General features: G+C 44.7%; 1 protein-coding gene across 4 annotated transcripts; it reads left to right on the top strand.

Moving 5' to 3' along the window:
* Positions 1-2,782: 2,782 nt before the first annotated feature.
* SMIM13 (small integral membrane protein 13) lies at positions 2,783-21,261 on the top strand. 4 transcript variants are annotated; one of them, XR_012157332.1, is made up of 4 exons: positions 2,783-3,328; positions 9,354-9,491; positions 17,466-17,760; positions 18,928-21,261. XR_012157332.1 is itself a non-coding variant. In XM_073332058.1 (3 exons), the coding sequence occupies exons 1-3, from the start codon at positions 3,253-3,255 to the stop codon at positions 17,657-17,659; spliced, it is 408 nt and encodes a 135-aa protein (XP_073188159.1). In that variant the 5' UTR covers positions 2,783-3,252; the 3' UTR covers positions 17,660-21,261. The 4 variants fall into 4 exon arrangements, 2 of the variants coding, with proteins under 2 accessions (XP_073188159.1, XP_073188160.1); XR_012157331.1 differs by having other exon boundaries at positions 17,466-17,968; XM_073332058.1 differs by having other exon boundaries at positions 17,466-21,261.
* The last annotated feature ends 2,455 nt before the right edge of the window (positions 21,262-23,716 follow it).

Raw genomic sequence — 23,716 nt, 5'->3', positions numbered from 1 at the left:
GTGGTCGGGGGAGCATGAGGACCCCCCTGGCAACCCCTAAGTCTAGGAGCTGGACATGCTGGCTGCTTCCTGATCTGGGAGCCGCACAGGCCACGGCATAGCGCTAGCAAGGAGCCTGCCTGCCAGCCCCGCTGTGGCGTTGCAAACCGAACATACAATGGCTCGGTCAGTAGTGCTGACTGGAGCTGTAAGGATTCCTTTCTGAGCGGGTATTCTGGTCCAAAACAGGACACCTCGTCACCCTAAGCGGGGGTGCATTGCAGTGTGAGTGTGAATGAGGGGAGGGGTGCATTGCACTGTGAATGGGGGGGGTGCATTGCAGTGTGAGGGGTGGAGGTGCATTGCAGTGTGAATGTGAATGAGGGGAAGGGTGCATTGCAGGGTGAGGGGTGGAGATGCATTGCAGTGTGACTGAGGGGGTGCATTGCAGTGTGAATGTGAATGAGGGGAAGGGTGCATTGCAGGATGAGGGGTGGAGATGCATTGCAGTGAGACTGAGGGGGGTGCATTGCAGTGTGAATGTGAATGAGGGGAAGGGTGCATTGCAGGATGAGGGGTGGAGATGCATTGCAGTGTGACTGAGGGGGGTGCATTGCAGTGTGAATGTGAATGAGGGGAAGGGTGCATTGCAGGATGAGGGGTGGAGATGCATTGCAGTGTGAATGTGAATGAGGGGAAGGGTGCATTGCAGGGTGAGGGGTGGAGATGCATTGCAGTATGACTGAGGGGGGTGCATTGCAGTGTGAATGTGAATGAGGGGAAGGGTGCATTGCAGGATGAGGGGTGGAGATGCATTGCAGTGTGAATGTGAATGAGGGGAAGGGTGCATTGCAGGATGAGGGGTGGAGATGCATTGCAGTGTGACTGAGGGGGGTGCATTGCAGTGTGAATGTGAATGAGGGGAAGGGTGCATTGCAGGATGAGGGGTGGAGATGCATTGCAGTGTGAATGTGAATGAGGGGAAGGGTGCATTGCAGGGTGAGGGGTGGAGATGCATTGCAGTATGACTGAGGGGGGTGCATTGCAGTGTGAATGTGAATGAGGGGAAGGGTGCATTGCAGGATGAGGGGTGGAGATGCATTGCAGTGTGAATGTGAATGAGGGGAAGGGTGCATTGCAGGATGAGGGGTGGAGATGCATTGCAGTATGACTGAGGGGGGTGCATTGCAGTGTGAATGTGAATGAGGGGAAGGGTGCATTGCAGGATGAGGGGTGGAGATGCATTGCAGTGTGACTGAGGGGGGTGCATTGCAGTGTGAATGTGAATGAGGGGAAGGGTGCATTGCAGGATGAGGGGTGGAGATGCATTGCAGTGTGAATGTGAATGAGGGGAAGGGTGCATTGCAGGGTGAGGGGTGGAGATGCATTGCAGTGTGAATGTGAATGAGGGGAAGGGTGCATTGCAGGGTGAGGGGTGGAGATGCATTGCAGTATGACTGAGGGGGGTGCATTGCAGTGTGAATGTGAATGAGGGGAAGGGTGCATTGCAGGATGAGGGGTGGAGATGCATTGCAGTGTGAATGTGAATGAGGGGAAGGGTGCATTGCAGGGTGAGGGGTGGAGATGCATTGCAGTGTGACTGAGGGGGGTGCATTGCAGTGTGAATGTGAATGAGGGGAAGGGTGCATTGCAGGATGAGGGGTGGAGATGCATTGCAGTGTGACTGAGGGGGGTGCATTGCAGTGTGAATGTGAATGAGGGGAAGGGTGCATTGCAGGATGAGGGGTGGAGATGCATTGCAGTGTGAATGTGAATGAGGGGAAGGGTGCATTGCAGGGTGAGGGGTGGAGATGCATTGCAGTGTGAATGTGAATGAGGGGAAGGGTGCATTGCAGGGTGAGGGGTGGAGATGCATTGCAGTGTGAATGTGAATGAGGGGAAGGGTGCATTGCAGGGTGAGGGGTGGAGATGCATTGCAGTATGACTGAGGGGGGTGCATTGCAGTGTGAATGTGAATGAGGGGAAGGGTGCATTGCAGGATGAGGGGTGGAGATGCATTGCAGTGTGAATGTGAATGAGGGGAAGGGTGCATTGCAGGGTGAGGGGTGGAGATGCATTGCAGTGTGACTGAGGGGGGTGCATTGCAGTGTGAATGTGAATGAGGGGAAGGGTGCATTGCAGGGTGAGGGGTGGAGATGCATTGCAGTGTGAATGTGAATGAGGGGAAGGGTGCATTGCAGGGTGAGGGGTGGAGATGCATTGCAGTGTGAATGAGGGGAAAGGTGCATTGCAGGATGAGGGGTGGAGATGCATTGCAGTGTGAATGTGAATGAGGGGAAGGGTGCATTGCAGGATGAGGGGTGGAGGTGCATTGCAGAGCGGGAGGGTGCATTGCAGTGTGAGTGTGAGTGAGGGGCAGGGTGTATTGCAGAGGGAGGGGTGGGGGAGCACTGCAGTATGAGTGCGGGGAGAGGCGCATTAGACTGCCCGTGAGGGGAGGGGGACACTGCATGACCAGAAGGGCGGGGTCGCTGTGGCGGGGTATGGGCTGTGCAGGGCTGGGGCAGTGCTTGGCGCAGCACGGAGGCTGGGCACACGGCGAGGGGAAGGCGGGGCCCGAGCCAGGAGCGAGCGCCCGGACACCATGCGCGGGGCAGAGGCGGAGGCCGGCCACGGGGGGCGGGGGGGGGCGTTAACGGCAGCCGCGGCGGGCTGTGCCGGGAACCGTAGTTCGCCGCGGCCGCCGCCAGACTCCAATTCCCAGCGTGCCCTGCGCGGCTGGCTGACGTCACGGTGACGCGTTTCTACGCAGCCTCCCGCGTCCCGCCCCTGGGCTGGGGGGCCTCTCGCGCCGGGTTGTCAGGGAGAGAAGCTGCCGCCGCCGCCGCCCGGCCTCTGTCATTGGGGGCCGCTCCTCCGGCGGGGCGCGGGGCTGCGGCTCCCTCCAGAGGCGGCCGGCGGCGGAGCCACGCGGGGCGTCACCTCCTCCCCGCCGGCAGGTCTGAGGCGGCGGCCGGGCGCGTCCCCCGCTGTGCCCCCTGGGGTCCCAGTGCCGCTACCCCCCCTCCCCCTCCTCCTATCCCCCGCCCCTAAATCTGTGCCTGCCCCTCCCCCATCTCCGGCCTGGCCCCGCCGGCCGTGAGTCCTGGGGGTGGCTCCTGACTACCGCCCGCGCCCGCAGTTGCTTCTCCGGCGCAGCGAGCGCGGCCAGCCGCCTCCCTCCATGCTCCGCGGTGATGCTGCTGCTGCTGCTGCCGCTGCGCCCTCCCTGCGGGTAACAGCGCCCAGCGCCTTCCGCTCCGGGCAGCCAAGATGTGGCAGAGCGTCGGGCTGACGCTGCTGGTGATCGTGGCCACGCTGGCCTGTGTGCTCTTGTTCATGCTGTGCGGTGAGTACGCGCCCCTAGGTCTCTGCGTGTGAGTCCCTGCCCCGATCCCTCGCCGCCGCCGAGCCCGCTTCGGCGTTGCCGGGGGAGGGAGTGGGGAGGAGCCTGGTGCCCCGCTGTGGGGCTTGCTCGCAGCGCTCTCTTGGCGTGTTCCCAGATCTTTGAGCCTTGAAATGTTGTCAGGGAGAGACACTGAATTCACTACACTGGTCTGAAGTTTCAGAGTCGCAGCCGTGTTAGTCTGTAGCCGCAAAAAGAAAAGGAGGACCTGTGGCACCTTAGAGACTAACCAATTTATTAGCGTATAAGCTTTCGTGAGCTACAGCTCACTTCATCGGATGCCTACGCTGGAAAATACAGTAAAGCGATTTTATATCCACGGAGAGCATTAAACAATGGGCGTTACCATACACACTGTAAGGAGAGGCTTCAGAGTAGCAGCCCTGTTAGTCTGAAGTGGCAAAAAGAAAAGGAGGACTTGTGGCACTTTAGAGGCTAACAAATTTATTTGAGCATAGGCTTTTGTGAGCTACAGCTCACTTCATCGGATGCATTCAGTGGAGAGTGATCAGTTAAGGTGAGCTATTACCAACAGGAGAGGAAAAAAAACCTTTTGTAATAGACATGAGGAAATAGTTTTACACTGTGTAATGACACATCCACTCCCAGTCTTTATTCAAGCCTAATTTAATGGTATCCAAATGGTGGGGGCGGGGTGCATTGCAGTGTTCGTGAGGGGAGGGGTGCATTAGAATGTGGGGGGGTGGGGTGCACTGCATTTCCAAGTACTTCTGTTCTTTTTGCTCCAAAGTTGACATCCTTTTGGGAAACGTGTTGCTGAACAGTTATGCTCTGCAGATAGGACAGTATTAACGGCAATAGAAATACCAGTGAATGACTAAAAAAGCCTCCTACTGAAAATTGTGCTTTTTAAAAAAAAATTTAAACAACTAATTTGAGGTTAATTTGAGACTAACGGAAGGACGTTTATGGAGCCCCATAAAGAGAGGCACTTAAGGATACTCTATAGGTGTCTGTTGTATTTTAAAAAATCAAAGAAACAAAGAGAAGAGTTTTGAATGCTCTGTAAGATGCAATCTGGTCAGCTTCCTCATTTTCTTTACACTACCATGGTAAATGTTGATTGGAGTGCAGACCTTATGTAAAAAGTATGTAACAGGAGTGATGTTGAAAGACTAGGATTATTCTCAAAAAGAAAAGGAGGACTTGTGGCACCTTAGAGACTAACCAATTTATTAGAGCATAAGCTTTCGTGAGCTACAGCTCACTTCTTCAGATGCATATCGTGGAAACTGTATTATTCTGTAATATTCAGGCATCCCCCTCTCTTTTTCTCTCTCCCCATATGTAACACATGGTAAGAACTTAACTAAAGAGTCTTATGAAATTCTTTGCGTAAATGCTTTTTACCTACCTTGGTCAGAAAATAAAATTATGTATTAAATTGATTAAAAATGCTTAAAGGACAGTGGAGCTTCCTCTTCTTAAGTAAAATTTTGGCTGAATTTAAGTGGTTTTCAAACTTTTTTTCTGGCGACCCAGTTAAAGAAAGTTGTTGATGCCCGTGACACAACCGAGCTGGGGATGAGGGGTTTGGGGTGTGGGAGGGGGCTCAAGACTGGGGAAGAGAGTGTTCGAGTGCAGGGGTAAGGCCTGCAGGGTGGGGCTGGGAATGAGGGGTTCAAGGTATGGGAGGGAGCTCTGGTCTGGGGCAGGGGTTTGGGGTGCAGGAGGGGGCTCTGGGTTGGGGGGAGCTCAGGGCTGGGTTAGCGGATTGGAACATGGCGTTGGGGCGCAGGCTTACCTCCAGTGGCTCCCAGTCAGCAGCGCAGCAGGGGTGCTAAGACAGGCTTCCTGCCTGTCCTGGCACCATGGACTGTGCTGTGCCCCAGAAGCAGCCAGCAGCAAGTCTGGCTCCTAGGCGGAGGCTCACATGTGGCTCTGCATGGCTCTCGCCTGCAGGTCCCACCCCCCACAACGGAGCCAGTACTCGGGGCAGGGGCAGCGTGTGGAGCCCCGTGGTCCCCCCCTGCCTAGGAGGCGGACCTTCCAGGGCACAGTGGGGTGTCAGAACAGGTAGGGACTACTAGTTTTTACTGGCCGGCTGCCAGGGTCCCTGGGTGCTGAGCAAGGCAACCCAGTGTCTTGTATTCTGTGATGCAGTACTGGGTCGCGACCCAAAGTTTGAAAACCATTGTTTTAGAGCCCTATCCTGCCAAGACTTCACACACGACTAGGGGTACTTGTGTTGGAATGTAGGCAGGATTGGGCCCTGAGTTTTCTAGTAACGTAAGTAGAAGAGTCTCTGGTAATAACTGTGTTTTCTTGGGTAAAAAATGATTTACCAGACACTCTCTCCAAGTTCGTTGTTTTGGCAAATAGTCTAAATATTTATATTGCCTCTTGCTATAATTCTTTTTCTGTGAGTGTTAGAAGTCTTCAGCAGTAGATTAATTCTTCCCAGAAGGACCTAACCCTACTGCCACTGAAGTTAATGTTAAAACTCCCATTGATTTTGATTGTACTGGTTTGGGCCCAATATGCCTACATGCCACAATGTTAGTCACCATATAAATTGTTGTAATAGTAGTAATAAAGCTAACTTCTTTCCATTTCACTCAAGTCAGGTAGTGACTCGACACCGTTCGTAGGGGAGAGCCCTTTTTCTACCAAACCAAACTTGGTGGGGAAGCTGGGATTTTAAAACTATTCTGGGCCCTTTTTTCAATACTTTTAATTCACATACAAAACCGTAGTATGCATGGCCCAGGGAAGAGAGAATACATGTGGATTCAAATTGCAGAGTTAGCTATGTATGCAAAAATTCAGAAAAACTTTTGCTGAATCTTTTTGACTGTTTCAAACACTTCAGAATTTTTCAGTCATCTCTATAAGTTGTTAAAAAATACAGTATCAGTTATATTTATCATAAAAAAGATGGTGGAATAGCAGAGTGAAAATGATATTTAGCATTCATTGCTAAGATAATGCATCAAAAATTGACAGGTTTCAGAGTAACAACCGTGTTAGTCTGTATTCGCAAAAAGAAAAGGAGTACTTGTGGCACCTTAGAGACTAACCAATTTATTTGAGCATGAGCTTTCGTGAGCTACAGCTCACTTCATCGGATGCATACCGTGGAAACTGCAGCAGACTTTATATACACACAGAGAATATGAAACAATACCTCCTCCCACCCCACTGTCCTGCTGGTAATAGCTTATCTAAAGTGATCATCAAGTTGGGCCATTTCCAGCACAAATCCAGGTTTTCTCACCCTCCACCCCCCCACACAAATTCACTCTCCTGCTGGTGATAGCCCATCCAAAGTGACAACTCTCTACACAATGTGCATGATAATCAAGTTGGGCCATTTTCTGCACAAATCCAGGTTCTCTCACCCCCTCACCCCCCTCCCAAAAACCACACACACAAACTCACTATCCTGCTGGTAATAGCTCATCCAAAGTGACCACTCTCCCTACAATGTGCATGATAATCAAGGTGGGCCATTTCCAGCACAAATCCAGGTTTTCTCACCCCCCCACCCCCATACACACACAAACTCACTCTCCTGCTGGTAATAGCTCATCCAAACTGACCACTCTCCAAGTTTAAATCCAAGTTAAACCAGAACATCTGGGGGGGGGGGGTAGGAAAAAACAAGGGGAAATAGGCTACCTTGCATAATGAGTTAGCCACTCCCAGTCTCTATTTAAGCCTAAATTAATAGTATCCAATTTGCAAATGAATTCCAATTCAGCAGTTTCTCGCTGGAGTCTGGATTTGAAGTTTTTTTGTTTTAAGATAGCGACCTTCATGCCTGTGATTGCGTGACCAGAGAGATTGAAGTGTTCTCCGACTGGTTTATGAATGTTATAATTCTTGACATCTGATTTGTGTCCATTTATTCTTTTACGTAGAGACTGTCCAGTTTGACCAATGTAAATGGCAGAGGGGCATTGCTGGCACATGATGGCATATATCACATTGGTGGATGTGCAGGTGATCGAGCCTCTGATAGTGTGGCTGATGTTATTAGGCCCTGTGATGGTGTCCCCTGAATAGATATGTGGGCACAGTTGGCAACGGGCTTTGTTGCAAGGATAAGTTCCTGGGTTAGTGGTTCTGTTGTGTGGTATGTGGTTGTTGGTGAGTATTTGCTTCAGGTTGCGGGGCTGTCTGTAGGCAAGGACTGGCCTGTCTCCAAGATTTGTGAGAGTGTTGGGTCATCCTTTAGGATAGGTTGTAGATCCTTAATAATGCGTTGGAGGGGTTTTAGTTGGGGGCTGAAGGTGACGGCTAGTGGCGTTCTGTTATTTTCTTTGTTAGGCCTGTCCTGTAGTAGGTGACTTCTGGGAACTCTTCTGGATCTATCAATCTGTTCCTTTACTTCCGCAGGTGGGTATTGTAGTTGTAAGAAAGCTTGACAGAGATCTTGTAGGTGTTTGTCTCTGTCTGAGGGGTTGGAGCAAATGCGGTTGTATCGCAGAGCTTGGCTGTAGACGATGGATCGTGTGGTGTGGTCAGGGTGAAAGCTGGAGGCATGCAGGTAGGAATAGCGGTCAGTAGGTTTCCGGTATAGGGTGGTGTTTATGTGACCATTCTTTATTAGCACTGTAGTGTCCAGGAAGTGGATCTCTTGTGTGGACTGGACCAGGCTGAGGTTGATGGTGGGATGGAAATTGTTGAAATCATGGTGGAATTCCTCAAGGGCTTCTTTTCCATGGGTCCAGATGATGAAGATGTCATCAATATAGCGCAAGTAGAGTAGGGGCTTTAGGGGACGAGAGCTGAGGAAGCGTTGTTCTAAATCAGCCATAAAAATGTTGGCATACTGTGGGGCCATGCGGGTACCCATAGCAGTGCCGCTGATCTGAAGGTATACATTGTCCCCAAATGTAAAATAGTTATGGGTAAGGACAAAGTCACAAAGTTCAGCCACCGGGTTAGCCGTGACATTATCGGGGATAGTGTTCTTGATGGCTTGTAGTCCATCTTTGTGTGGAATGTTGGTGTAGAGGGCTTCTACATCCATAGTGGCCAGGATGGTGTTATCAGGATGGTGTTACCAGCAGGACAGTGGGGTAGGAGGAGGTATTGTTTCATATTCTCTGTGTGTATATAAAGTCTGCTGCAGTTTCCACGGTATGCATCCGATGAAGTGAGCTGTAGCTCACGAAAGCTCATGCTCAAATAAATTGGTTAGTCTCTAAGGTGCCACAAGTACTCCTTTTCTTTTTGCATCAAAAATTGTGGGGTTTGTTTTGGTTTTGGGCTGTGAGGTGTGGTGTGGGGATTTTTGGGGGGGGGGGTTTGTTCAGGAAATCTTGATTTTTAAACCATTTTTAATCTTGTTTTGCTTTTGTAATTTTTAGTTATTTTCCTAAAGAAAGGTTGATTCTCATTGGTTGGTGACTATTAAAATTTGCTGATTTGCAAATAAGCAGAGCCTTTACACTGATATGAGACAACAGACGATCCTTCAAATTCAAACCCCCATAGGTCCAAATGAGCAGTCTTGGGTGGATCGTCCATTCAGGAATCCAAGCCTTTGTGTCTCTTTGCATATGTTCTTTGTGCCATAAGGTACCCCATCATACCATTTTGCTTAGCACTTGCCGTATAACAGCAACTGATGTCAAACAGTTTTTACTTGAACATGGTCCTTTCTCCACACCATCAAACTGCTGAACACTTCCTGTGATTTGAGGTAGCTTTGCATGCTTGGGTTACGAAGGAAGACTCAATACCGAGTTTAAATCTGTTAGTGTAGTAGTCTCAAAAAGCAGTTTAATATCACATCACTCGTTACAATACAATGCTTTAGCTAAAACTATTATTTACTACTAAGCATTTAACAAATATTTAAACAAATCTGCTTCAGCAAGGCAACTTACAATTTCTATTAATGTTTGCATGCATATAGACATATACAGTAGACACCATTAAAAAGTTCACTACTTCATTAACACAGTTAAATTTATTTTTGCTTTCTTCCCCCCAGTGTCCACAATGTGCTTTGCACTTAGACACAGGAAAGAAGTCATGGTCTCTGTCCATGAAAGCTCACAATTCACCACAGCTACATTGATTTCACCTTACTTCCCTGCCCTGACCCCCTACCATGGGACCACTCAAAGAAGTAAAGTTAAGCATGTACTTAAATGTTTGCAGGATTGGGGCATAAGTTTTGTAGGGGGACTACTCCTCGTGCCATAATGAAGTCAAATCTTGTGGCCTGTTACAATGTTGTTTTTAGTGGTATACACTTTGAACTCTGTAATCAGTATATTTCATTTTTTGCTTATTGTCTGTTCCTAACATATTAATGGAATAATACTGGCACTACATATTCTTTTATTTAATTACAGAAATTTTTTAAAGGTTTAACCAAATGGGAAAAAATGTCTGATTCATGTTTCAAAGATGATGTGTACAACTCCTATTTGTAGTTACAAATTTGTATTTAACACTTGGATCTGGTGGACATGTGTAGTGCTATTTGAATTTCCACTCTTTAACACAAATATGGTTAGTGTGTGCTATGCTGAATTAGTTCTGTTTTTTATCATGCAACTTAAATTAGTCTTTACCACTCTTCTATGGAGAAAAGAGAAAAATCTAAAACATTAAATGTCAACAGGAATTAATCACATTAGAAAAATTAAATGTTCAGCTGTGTAAAGACATAGGCCAAAATATTCAAACATATATGCCTAAAGTTAGGCACCTACATTGTTTTTTAAATAAAAATCCCTGAATAGGTGCCCTGATCTTGAATTACTTGGTATCCACAATTCCCATTGTCATCAGTGGGAGTTGATGCCTTTCAGAGCCTTGGTTGAACCTTGGGGAGGAGAAAGATAGGGGGTGGGGGAGCTCTTGCAGTTAGAAAAAAAATCTATTGGTAAACTGAGCACATTTATTACAGAAATGATTGAGAAACTGTAAACATGGCTGTTTGTCAGTCACTCTTTAAAGTTGAACTTCACTTTTAGCAACTTTGCTTCTGTTCCTTTTCCTTTCATTTCTTCTCAACTATTTATGATTTTGTTATTGTTTTCTGCTTTTTCCTCCCTGCCATTTGTGTGCTATCCTGTTTTCTTTGTGTGCCCATTTGAGTTATTAAGACTGGTGGTAGTGAGCAGGTAGGAGTTTCAAATTTCTCCCACTTCCATCCTCTTTGCTGGTTTCTGACCAAATTCCTGATCAAGGCAGAGTGAGCCTTGTTCAGTAGTCTGGATGCCTCCACCTTATACTGCAGCAAAGGAGAAGAGTGAGATCTGAAGCAGCTCCTTTCCCATGGGAGCTTAGGCTCCTTCAGCATGTGTGACTTTTCTGTTCTCATCAGGATCTGCTGTAAGGGGAGTATGCCACTCCTCATTCGCTTGAGCTCTAACAGGTCAGTAGAAGAGCTGAGATGTCTCCAGTGTGTAAGGGGCTCCAGCAGCAAGGCACGGGACTCTTCTGCCTAGAGAAAAGCACTATTCCTGGTGCCGTGAAACGAGCGCATGCTCCCAGTTATTACACAGCTAATTTAAGTATCAGCCTGGGTCTCAAATAGCAGTCATTTAAATCTGTATAATTTTCCCCATCTGTTTGTCTTACTGCTACCTATTTCAGGACTTTCCTTTTTCTTCTTCATTCCCTTCCATCAGGTCAGATTTTGGCTTCCCCAGTAATTCCTTCCTTCCCTCCCTCCCTCCCATTTTCCCTTTTGGCTTAATATCCTTCCTTTCCTCAATCTTTTTTAGCCTGCCTTCTTTCACTTTACTGCTTTAGCCTTGGTCGTCTCGTGCCTCTTGTCATTGGTAGTAAAAAGCTTTAACATGCCAAGATCTATGGTCATCAAACTTGTGTGCCACATCAGACAACAAACAGGTTTATTCAGGTCATGCAGACCTGAGTAAACGTAATCGTTTATATGTAACAGCACACACTCTTTTGTGAATGGTGGGATCTTGACAATATTGAAGCACAGTCCAGAAAGTGAGGTTAGGATGAAGTGTCAGGCAAGCTGAACTGTGATATTACTAACTTGGGCATTTGTTGTCTGTACTTGATTTAGTTCCTCACAATACGCACACATTGAGCTACACTGTGACTGCAAAGAGGTACATTTTGATGTGTGCTGAAAATTTCTAGTGAATTTTTGACTAGCAGGATGTGGTTTGACTTACATCTTGCATAACCCCACCCCCCTCCCCAAAAAACCAGACCAGATTTAACAAACATTGAGATAGGGGACTTCTGTGTACTATTTTAGAAGGCTGAATTTAGTTGTAGACAGGAACACACTTACGACACAAGCTGTTCTTTAATGCTACATTCAGTTGTTTCATAACTCTTTAATTAATTTTGCAGACCTTCAAAATCTAAGGCTGTGTCTACACTACCACTTAAGTTGGCAAAACGTATGTCACTCAGGGGTATGGAAATCCCCCTCTGAGTGACATAAGTTTTGCCAGCATAATTGTGGTGTGCACAGCACTAGGTCAGCGGGAGAAGCTACCACCACTCATTGGGTGTGGTTTAATTATATTGATGGGAGAGCTCCCTCCCATTGGCATAGAAAGGCTACACAAGAGATCTTACAGCAGTGCCGCTGCATGGGTACAGAGGTGCCACTGTAAGGTCTCTAATGTAGACATAGCCTAAGAGACCTAAACCAACATTGTCCTTCTAAGGACAGTTGAAAAGAAAATGCCCTTTCCTTTGAAGTTGTCTTTAAAACGTGTTTGTAAAGAGGAGCTAGCAAGGCGATAAATTCTTTTCCTGTTGGGAAGGAAATAGGCCTGGACTGTATTTGAAAAGTTGCACTGAGGGAGAGTCAAGCTCAAAGAGCCCTGTGGAACCAAGCCACACATACTATGTCTATTGCATGTACATGGCCTGTGTTACCATAGTATTTGAGCTCTTCACAATTCTTTTTCTCATTCTCAGTGAGATTCTTGAAAATGCTGACAGGCCTCTGTGTTTTTTTCCATAATCTGTTTTGATTGTCAGTTTTCTTCCTGACCACGTTATATCTAAGGAACAGTTTGTGTCCTTACAGGCATTCAGCAATTCCAGTATAACACCTATGTTTTTAAAGAGAGACAATTTAAAAATCACTCTTCTCTGAATCTGTTTATTTAGTATTGCTTCAGATAACACTTTCTTAAATCAGAGCTTACACTGTGACTGAAAGCAATTAGAAAAAAAGGCTTTATCCACTTTGATTACATTATGTGGGGACACTTCCAGGGTTTCCCCTGGACAATCAGTCAGTTTTACATGTTTAGGTATGCCTTTTACACAGCAACAAGGGGAGAGAACCTGTGGGAGAAGAAAATAAGAAAATGGCTGTAAAACCTCCACAATTGACAGTGACAGTTGGGAGCAGGTGTCGCACCTCAGAGTACTTCTAACTTTTTTAATATAAATGACTAGATTTCAAATTGACCATCTCTTTAGTATCAAGACGTTGGTTTTCTGTAAAATCCTGCACTGCTTTTTAAATCTGTATAGTGATTCAGTGTACTTAGTTGACCGTAGATTCTTAGTTGCTCAGTGAGGTCTGAATTGGCTGGTTATCTAAAATGTCCAAATTCTTGTCTTAAACTAGAGAGTTTTGTAGATATACAAATGATCATTTGTAAGATGAATGGCTCAGTTCGCAAAAATAAAAGGAACACTTATTGTGTAATACCAAGTGATGTGCTCAGTGCCCCATTTATGCTGGTAATCTAGGGTATTAAATACATTTCAGTACTTTTCGTTCATCTTTTAAATGAGTTATTCTAGAGCACCTTATACTAATTTTGTGGAAGATGCTAAATATTTTGATATCTTGTTCTCTGCTGTCCCTAGAATTAAAACTGTACTCTTTATTATGTGAATTGGCTTTCTTTGAAGGGCTTCTAGGGAAAAAAATAGACAATTTGTTGTCTGTTTTTTCTTTATATATACGTTTGTAAGGTCTAATAAAGTACATTACATCTTTTTTAAAAAAAATCAAATCTTAGTGTATGATTTAGTGGCAAGAATGAGGACCTATAGAACTGGAGATTCATAGCTGCTTCATAGGTTTTCTTTAATTGTTTGTAATATCTTGAGTATCATTTATCTATATTAAATGTGTATGAAAATAGAAAACTAGTAGTAATGAGTACAGTTTTAATCCTAGCAATATGTATATTGCTGGTAGTTTTCTGTTTTCATTTGACACACTTATTGTTTTTTTCCTCTCTCTCTCCTGTGAGTAGAAACTAACATGCCTTTGCATTGTTTGATTGCTTTTCTATAAAAATTGGGCCAGTGAGGGAAATAGGATTTAACTACAGATTCTGTAGAGCCAGTTGAAGTATGCATGATCTTAGGGCACAAAAAATAATCTTTTTAAAATCTATCTTTCCAGAGAGAGAACTATCATCTTTCACACTCACTGATTCCCTAGATGTCTCTGTATTGTTATCATCTTCCTTGATGAGCCTTGCGTTATTGTCCACATTTAAAGGATGTCTATTATCATTCTCTGGTAACACCTAAAATAAATAATCAGGACTGGTTCTGCTAGTTCTGGGCAAACAAGATTTTTTAAAGGTAATTAAAATTCATATAGGCCAGTGACTTAAATTTGGGATTGACAGGATTTTCCCAGTTCATGATGTGAGTCAAAGTATTAATGATTAACTCTAAGCAGGATAAAACTAACATTTCTAGTATAACACATAACACTTTTATATAGCATAATTTTTCAAATCACTGTCCATAACTTTTACTAAAAATACCTCTGACTAAAACTTGAGGGTGGGTGGGACTGGGGGAGGGCTGCCCGGGTGCTGGCGGGGGAGGGGCGAGTTGGCGGGGCCATAAGGCTCCCTACCTGGCTCCATGCCTCCCTCGCAGCAGCAGAGTTTGGGTGTGGGAGGTGGCTGGGGCACAGGAGAGGGTGAGGCGGGCTCTGGGTGGTGCTTACCTGGGAGGCTCCCCAGAACTGGCGACCTCCCCCTGGCTCAGCTGCTAGGCAGAGGCGTGGCCAGGCAACTCTGTGGTGTGTGCTGCCTCCACCCAGAGCACTGGCTTCACAGCTCCCATTGGCTGGGAACTGCGGCCAATGGGAGCTGTGAGGGTGGTGCCTGCGGGTGGAGGCAGCGCACACCACAGAGCTGCCTGGCCACGCCTCTGCCTAGCAGCTGAGCCAGGGGGAAGTCACTGCTTCTGGGGAGCCCCCCCCCGGGTAAGAGCTGCCCAGAGCCTGCCTCACCCAGTCCTGTGCCCCAGCCCCCTCTCATGCCCAAACTCCACTGCTGCTGGTGAGGCAAGGGGGGCACGGTAGCCCAAGACTGCCCCAGCAGCTGCCAGTACGACTGCCACAAGGGTTGCCTGAGCTATGCCAGAGCCAGGTGCCCCGGCTGCTGAAGTAGTCGCGGAGGTCATGGAAAGTCACGAAATCCATGACTTCTCTGACCTCTGTGACAAACTTGAAGCCTTAATTATGATGGTAGCATTTAAGAGTCCCAGTCATCAGGACCCCATTGTGCTAGATGCTTTGCAAATGCATAACAGAGATAGTCACTTCCTCAGAGAGCTTACGATTGAAGTATATGGTTAGAGACAACAGGTGGATGCAACAAGCAGAAAGAGGGAGCACAGGGAAACAATGAGACAATGCTAGCCGACAAGACCAGTAATCACAGTTCAGTAACTTCCCTAAATATGGTCAAGTTTTTTTTGTAGGCATCATGGCAGAGGAGAGTTTTAAGGAAGGATATGGGAGACAATAAAATGGCTTTTCAGATATTTAGTGGAGATCCTTCCATGCTTGAGGAGAGGCATGGAAGACAGCATAAAGATGTTGGTTTGGAAAATGTAACAGTTGGGCATTGAAGACTGGAAACATTGATAGAGCAGAATTTACTCCTGGGAGAATTCTGCGTGTGCACAGAATTCATGTTCCCTGCAGATTTCTTTGCTTTCCCACAGAAAAATCCCTTTCTGACAGGGAAGCAAAGGGAAGCTGTAAGAGCAGTCACACACCTCTCCCTAGCAGTGCAGGTACATTGTTTCAGGCACCCGGAGAACCTGGCAGAGAGGTAAATCATCTCGGGGCTGGGGACACCGGGCCAGTGGCTCTTACCCTGAGCCAGCATCAGCTGCTAGTCCTGTCTGCACTGGAGGCAGGAGAGGACGGGATTTGTTCTTTCCCTGCAAGGAGTGTCTGGGACTGTGTCAGACCCAACCCCACAAAACCTCCCCCAGCTGCAGGAAGCTCAGCATCCTCCCCTGTTTCATGCCCCCATCGCTCCTCAACCGTTGGGAGGGGGCTCACTGTACAGGGAACTGCTCCCCCATCCACCCAACCCCCATGCATCCGCACCTCCCATACCCAGACACTCTTGCCAAGCCTCACTGGGCACATTCAGAACCCCCTTAGCCCTCCATACCTGAACCTCAACCCCACTGAACTTCAGCCCCTGCACCTGGATCCCCCCCTGCACCCACACCACCTGCCTCTGAACCCCCACCCCTGCACCCATACCACCCCCCACTGAGTTCCCTGCAGTCAAACCCCCACCCGCTGCACCATCCTGAGCCCCCACACCACTGACCCCCAACTAGCTGCACCCAGACCCCCACTCCACTAGGCCATACTCCTCCCACACCCAAAACCCCCCGCTGAGATTCCCCATGCTCAGACCCCTCCGCTGAGCCCCAACCACCTTCACCTGGAAGCCTCTGCAGAGTCCCCTTGCCCCTCCATCTGGAACCCTCCCCCCCACGAGTCTCTGTGCATCCAGATCCCCCCTCTGAGCTGCCTGCACCCAGATTGTTCCACACCAAATCCTCTCACCCCACACCTGAATCCCCCCCACACTGAGCCCCTCCACACTTGGATCCTACCTGGTTGAGCCTGCCTTCTCCACACCTGGTGTGCCTGGCGCAGAGGGGCAGGGTCACAGGGTGTTTCTGGGGCAGGCCCAAGCCTTGTGCTTTGTCAGGTTTGGGTGGTGCCTCACCTCTGAGTCCGCGTCCTGGGAGTGGGGGGTTGCAGGGTGATCTCCCACCTTCAGCAAGCCAGTGGCCTGTGCTTCCCGCTGCCATGCTGGAGCCTCTACATTTATTTATTGACAAATAAAACTTGCAGAATTTTAAAATATTGTGCACGGAATTTTTAATTTTTTGGCGCAGAATGCCCTCAGTAGTAAGAATCGAAAGATGACCTCTTGATATCCTGTTCAAAATAATGGTTAGATTGGGGGTAGGCTGTGCAGGGCATTAAAAATGAAGACTAACTACTGTAATTTGCTGTTCTGATTAAACAGCACATGTTTTAAATTGCCTTTTATAGTCCCTTCCCTGTATATGGAGGTCGGGGTGGGAGAAGCTGTCCAATACTAAATAGTGTTCCCTGATCATTTTAACTTTTCTGTAATGGAATCCTGGAAGGGTAAATGAGGTAGTACCTTGTTTAAGCAAGACTTTTGAACTGAAGGGATCAACTCTTCCAGTTGAAGTATCACTTCAGAATATTTTGAGGGCTAGAAGAATGAGAACCTCGTCTGTCTGATTCTAGAACAGAGCTGTGGTTTGTACTAAATCCTAATTTAAGATCTTCCCACACCTGTTATAAAACTAGCAGTGTAGTAAAACAGCCAAAGCATGATCGCATTCAGCAATAGTTTATGCAGAGACCGAGGTATTCTGGTCTATTTATTGAGTGAGCAAGTTTAGGCTAGAAATGCTGGGCTTATCTTTTTACGATGAAAAAGTGTCATGGCCAGTCAAGAAACTAAGAAGGAAGCTCATTTTAACACTGGAAGGATGATACCCATAACTGTGCGATATTCATTACCCCCTGTTGCTATGCTGACATATTAACGTTCACAGGGAGCTCAAGTCCTAATCTGGAATTTGAACTTGGCCTCTTCTGGTCCAGAGACGAGAGTTCTACTAGTTGAATCAAATTGAGAACTGGTAGATCATTTTAAAATCTTTGGAAAGGGGTAATCCTTTTCCGAGCGCTGGTAAGCAGTTGATGAATGCACTTTTTGTAGCCTGGGTTTTTGTACGTTGGAAAAATATGAAGTTGTATAACATAAATGAGTAACTCTTTGGTTTTTGTCTCCCATAGGTTGGTATGTGGTGTGGCAACTGTTTTTATCTAAATTCAAGTTCCTGAGAGAGTTGATAGGAGACACAGGATCCCAGCAGGGGGATAATGAGCCTTCAGAGTCTGAAGCTGAACAGGAGACTCCACCCACTCCACAGAGAGGTAGACAGAAATCGGCACGGCAAAGAAGGGCACCAGCAGAAGAAGCAACTTAAAAAAATAGTCAACTATGAACAGATTAAACACTTCTGCTGCTCTGTGTGATTCAGCGGTTTGGTTTTACTAAAAACAATGGGCTGAAAAAAGCCAAATACCTGTGAGTCTTTACTTTTGGATTTCAGATATACACTACTTTAGTAGCGGTTCAGGAAGGGCTTTAATGGTAAGCCATATAGAACTAGAAAAAAGAAGGTGGGGGGAGAATCTCTCCGCCTAGAAAAGGCTGAGCTGCTGTAGCTCTCGCCCTTGCAAATGGATGCGGTTTCCTGGTCCCTAGACCTAGCCTTTCCATTCGTCTGAACAGGGTAAGCATGTCAGACTGGAAATGGTTCCGAACTTTATTTTTATTTCACAGCACTGCAACTAGTTGTAGTAAAATTTAATTTTATTTCTGCATTTCATTCAGCTATATAAATATAAATATATATATATATATTCTTCAACTTGTCAATGCATGTAAACTTGAAAGATGTTCAAAGGATATCCTGCTTGCATGGTATTCTAAAATGAGGTTTAGTAACCTTTTCTGTACATGAGAGAATCCGTACTAGATGCACGTGATGTGGAGGTTGTAACTATCTCCTTAAAGAAAAACCTAATCAGGTGACCATACCTGGCTTCTTGGTTTTGACACAAGAAGGGTTACAGGTAAAACTATTCTGCTAGACGTCTGTGTTTTGTCATCTGAATCTCTGACTCCATTTTTACTGGAGATGGGGAGGTGCAGCATGGGTTAAGTGTCTTCACTGTTTAGTATCCTAAAGTGGCAAGCACAGTTCTAACTCACTTTAAAATGTAAACATTTTTACATCAGGTATTTGGTACCAGATTTTTTTTTTCTGGCGCCATTTATTATGAAGAATTTGTGACCAATTTGGTGGACACCACTTTAATAGTATTGTAGCAATGTGTTTAGTACCTCATGTTTGGTGGTGGTGGTTACTGGTTGTATCAGCAATTTAGCAGATTCTCCCAGTTCTTCAGTACCTGAATTGTACTCCAGGTGAACATCCTTTTTTTATTATTATTTTTTTGCATTGTACTTCAAGCAAAATTAAATCCCACATTGCAGCAGTCTAGCAACTTTGTAAACTAGAGTTTAATGTGTATCAAACAAGGAAGAATAAGCAGGTGCTGCCTCTGAAGGGGGATGTTGGGGGATGAAGCTACAAAAAGAACAGTGTCTGTGTTTTGGAACAAGCTCATTTGACTTCCTTTCATAAACTTTGGATGCATCTTGTTGATTTGTTTAATTTCTCCTTAGTTTTCCCTGCATTCAGATTCTGCTCTACAGGAAAATGTCTTAAAACTACAAACTATGAATCCTACATCTGTGGACAAACTCTCTTGAACCTCTAGTGACAATAGCAATGCTTAGCTCTTTGATAGAATAGACTCCTATGTCTGGGAGAAGAGCACATTTTTACTGCCTTTATATTTTAATTTATCTGTGGATATTATTTGAAAGCCAATGTGTTAGGATTTGAAGATGACAGTATTCACTGAAATATACCACAAACAGCTGACATAAACTTTCTTCCTAATGTGTCAGTGTTAAAATATGTAATGGATGTCCTTGACCCTTCCCTGCAAGTTCTATGTTCTTTCTTTGTTTACCAGCAGGTATGTATAAACATGCTTTATTACAGGATTACACTTTCAAGCATGGTTACACATCAGTTTGCACATATCCTCAAAACACATGTAAAACATATTAATAGTTTTTCCTATTCCATACTTCCTACTGGTGAGAATGGGAACTGGAAATGGCTATTGATTTAAGGTAATATCCCCATTGTACTGTATTCAAACTGTTCAACAACATTGTTTCCTTTTCCTGCTTGTTTCAAGTGTTTGCTGTTAGGACATACTCAACAGTATAGTCCATTTGATGTTCAGTATACCTTCAACCGAACAGTTCTAAGCAGATTTTCTTAATCTTTTCATTAAGAACATACGTTTTTGTAAACTCTCATTAATTTTAGTCTGCAAAAGGACTATAATCTTGATATAAAGCATTCCTACTATATGTACGTTTCAGTTTTAACTGAAATATAAGTACACATAGGAAATGCACAGACAGCAAAAAGCTGACATTTCTAATCTCTCCTGCTGAAAGAGGTAATGGAAACCCACAGACAGGCTCTAATTTCAACAGCTGTGAAAAAATGTGAAATTACAGCTATACAGATACCAAGCAAGGTAGCACTCGAAAGTCCTTGTGCCTCATGCCTTGAGTAAGTTGATGAGGGAAACCCAGTAAGTTTCAGTGCTGACACTTCTACCTGGAAGTATGCAATAACATGGAAATTAAAACTAATGAATATAGAACTCTGGGAAGCAAGTTTGTCCTGCCTTTCTGATCAACATTTCCCCCACATGGAGTTCATCTAGTCTGTCTGTCATTTTGTGAAAAATAGCCAACACTCTTACTAATTAATAATGCTGATGTGACCTACTTGCCAGTAACACTAAATCCACCTATAACATAACATTCATGCTCCTAGTAGCAGCATGACAATGAGATTTATATTATAGAGATAGTGTGAGTTGTGTGGCTTCGGTGATGAAGATGTCAATGTATAATATGAATAGGAGAAAATAAAAAGGGTTTTCTGCACATGTCCCATGTGGAAACTTTGGCATATTGGGGTTTTACACACACCTATAAAACAAGGGTGTATTTATGTGAACATGTGCCTGTGAGCAGGTCCAAGGTATTAAGTTTTACCAGTCCAATAGAACTCATGTTCTTGTCTTCAAAAAATTTTGTTTTGGACTTTTTTTTAACAATGTACATCTAAAGTATTTTAGTTGTAGCTGAGCACTTAGTTTTTAATTAATACAATTCTAAAAAAACCATTTTGTAAGGCAAAAATATAAATGACTGATTTAATCTTTGTTTTAATTAGATTTATTTTTAAATATATATGCCTTATTGCAACCATTCTACTGAATATGCTGGTTGGTTTTGGTCAATTAATTTAAAATATATTCATATCACTTTTGTAGCAATGGTTGAGTGAGCAGCAGTTATCTGCTTTGTATGTGAAACACTTTATTTGAAAAGGCTACTGCCAGGGATCGTAGAACAAGCACATAATATAGGCTGGTTGAAAAGAGTAGGTAAATAATGGCTACAAATTCAGGAGAAAACTGAGGACAGTTGTATTCTTGTAGGATTTTTCTTATGACTATTGCAAAATTCAGACCTGTTAGGAAGCCATTATGATTTTTATCATGGTTATTTAACACCTGCCCACAAGGCTAATTCTATGCAGTTCATTCATTAAGCACTGCTGCTGTAGCTATTTGCAGTAAATGCTATATACTGCGCTGCAATCAGTGAGCAACTTGCTGCTTAGCATTAGGTTTACACTGACCCAGACCTATGTATGTTTCAACTTCAGTTTGTTTGGCAACAGCCAGAATAAAGAATGTGTTTAATGTAGTCATTTGCGTCTTCAGTGTTAACTGTTAAAAGATACTGTACCTAATGCTTCCGTGGTTTGTCTGTATTCATCATGTTAACTGTTCTTTTAAACTGACTGCACAGATAACTTAACAAAAACAAAATAAAATAGACTTGATATGAGAACTCTTTTGGTACAAGTTAATATTTTTGGAGGAGTATTGGTATCTCATTTGCAAAGTAGTATGGTGGTTCTTTAGTTTGGGTGCAGAACAGTATGTAATCAAACCCAACGGTCAGATTTCAACCGTTATAACGGATGCAAATGGCTTGAATCTATAAAAATAGCCAACTGCTTAATTAAAAATTAACATCCTTAACTTTTAAAACAATATTCCCTCAAATTAGAAATTAACACCTGTTCCTTTCACACTTTTCCCCCTCTACATTGTTGTTACACTTTAGTGTGGCTCTATATAAGGTTGTTTATCAGTACTGACCTATCAGTTTCATTTAAAACAAAAAATGAGCACCGTATAGTATGGGGGTGGTTTTTTAGATTAAAAGTGGAAGCACATTTAGGGGTGGGGTGAGGGATAGAATGAGGAAATACACTTTGGGAGAGAGTGTAGTCTTGTGACTAGAACACACACGTTGGGGAGTCCTATGTTGTGTCTCTGCTCTTTGACCTAAAGCAAGCTACAATTTCATTCCACCTCACTTTTCTCATCTGCAAAAATGGATTAATGCAGTAACATTGCACTTTTGAGGAAAGATGGTTGTGCCAGAGCAACTCTAATACTTGGATTCTTGGATTTCCTTGTCCCCAGTCACATATTTTCAAGTCCACTGGTGTTGCTGATTTGTGACCTACTCCCAGCAGTGGAAGAGCGTAAAATATCCATGCTGATTCCGTTGGATTTGTTAGCAGTCTTTGACACTGACCATGAAAGATATGGTGACTTTTCTTCAATCTCTAGCAGGAGGCATAGAAAGACTCTTGAGTTAACTCCACTCCTTTATCTGACCAGCCCCCACGAAGAGGATTGACAGTTTTTCTTCCCTACAGGCACTCTTGTGGGCAGAACACTGCGTTACACCTTGTCTTCTGTGCTGTCCAATGTGTGTGGAGGATCCAGTTAAAGTACTGTGTGGCGTTTTGGGGGGAGGTTTCTTTTGGCTTTGTTTTGCTCAGTATACAAATTTGTTTGTCAGCATTGTCTTACTCTACATTGGTGTGGAGAGTTGTGTGTGTTAAATATAAAGAACAGATATGGCTATTAAGTCTAAAAGTTTGAAAATATTTTTTTAAAAATTTTCTTACTGTATATAGGCCAAGACATTCATGTATTTTGCAACTTCTGAATTGGCTGCACAATTCATTCCTTCTTATGGAATTGTTGCTTCAGAATCTAAACTGTCATTTTAAAAAAAACTTGTTTTGGTTGTGATGATTGTTTTCAATTGGAAAGTTTTAATTCACAGAGTGTAAATTGATACTATATTGTCTTCCTGAGTCTGCAGGCAGCCTGAAACAATTATGAGAAAGAAGGTATGAAGTAACCCTTTTTCATTCCCAGTGGGTTGTTAACTCTGAAACCTAGGTCTTGAAAGCTAAGCACAATTGGTGGCTTTCAGGTGCTTGTGTATGTGGGTATGTAGATACACTGACTTCCAAGCATAAGAGGTAGCAATAATAGACTTGGGCCTGGTCTATACTTAGTTTAGGCTGACATAACTATGGCCCTCAGGAGTGTGGATTTTTTACACCCCTGAGTGCCGTAGCTATGTTAACCTAACCCCGATGTAGACACAGCTAGGTCAACGGAAGCATTCTTCTGTCGACCTACCTGTTGTCTCTCCCTTTCATCTTTGTAGGCTGCGTCTACATTATTTAGTTAGGCAGCCATAGCTGTGCCATGATAGCTATGTGGCTATATTCCCCAGGGTGTAGACATAGTCTGTGCTTCAAACAAAAGGGAGTTGACAGGATAGAGGTTTAGGTAGACCTGAGAGAGGAGAAGAAATGGCCAAAATTTAGTCAGGTGAGGTGCCTTGAAAATGAAGAGAACTCTGTGGGGAAATAGAGAAGCTAATGCAGGAATCCTAGATTGTGGGATGTAGATTTGATTCTTCTGCAGAGAGCTGAACCCGCAGGAGTGAATAAGGTTACCAAAAGGGAGCTGGCTGATGTGTGTGTCTTGAAGGTCATAGATGGGGATAAGGGGTTGAAGTGACCTGATGAGCTACTGGAGAGCTTAAAAAGCAAAATAAGAAACCATAGTCTTGGAAGCCCAGGAATTAGAGAACACAGATGAGTAGGAAGTGGGCCAAGGTACTAAAGGCAGCAGATTGAGGAGATATAAGCCTGTTGAATCTGCAGGAGTAGTAATTTGAGACCTGAGTGAGAGCAGCTTTAATGCAGTAAGGGTACACATCCAGAAGTTAGGCCTTTTGAAATTTCAGACTTCTGGCATGACCAACTAACACGTAGCTCTTACATAGTGTTTTTCATCAGTAGGTCTCCTTAAAAAGGAGGTTAAGCATCATTATTATCCCTGTTTTACAGCTAGGGAAATGGAGGCAGAAGTGAAGCAATTTGCCTAAGGTTACCCGGCAGGCCATGGCAAATCCAAGAAGA

This window comes from Lepidochelys kempii, chromosome 2 (assembly GCF_965140265.1).
Source record: "Lepidochelys kempii isolate rLepKem1 chromosome 2, rLepKem1.hap2, whole genome shotgun sequence".
Lineage (NCBI taxonomy): Eukaryota > Metazoa > Chordata > Testudines > Cheloniidae > Lepidochelys > Lepidochelys kempii.
This window is presented reverse-complemented; position numbering and strand designations above follow the sequence as displayed.

What these genes read in the sequence shown, in the direction of transcription:
- SMIM13 (XM_073332058.1), top strand. Translation starts at nt 3,253, where the DNA reads ATGTGGCAGAGCGTCGGGCTGACGCTGCTGGTGATCGTGGCCACGCTG. An exon ending in GCTCTTGTTCATGCTGTGCG is followed by an intron (nt 3,329 to 9,353) that starts GTGAGTACGCGC and finishes TCTTCCCCCCAG; the next exon opens with TGTCCACAATGTGCTTTGCA. An exon ending in CCATGGGACCACTCAAAGAA is followed by an intron (nt 9,492 to 17,465) that starts GTAAAGTTAAGC and finishes TGTCTCCCATAG; the next exon opens with GTTGGTATGTGGTGTGGCAA.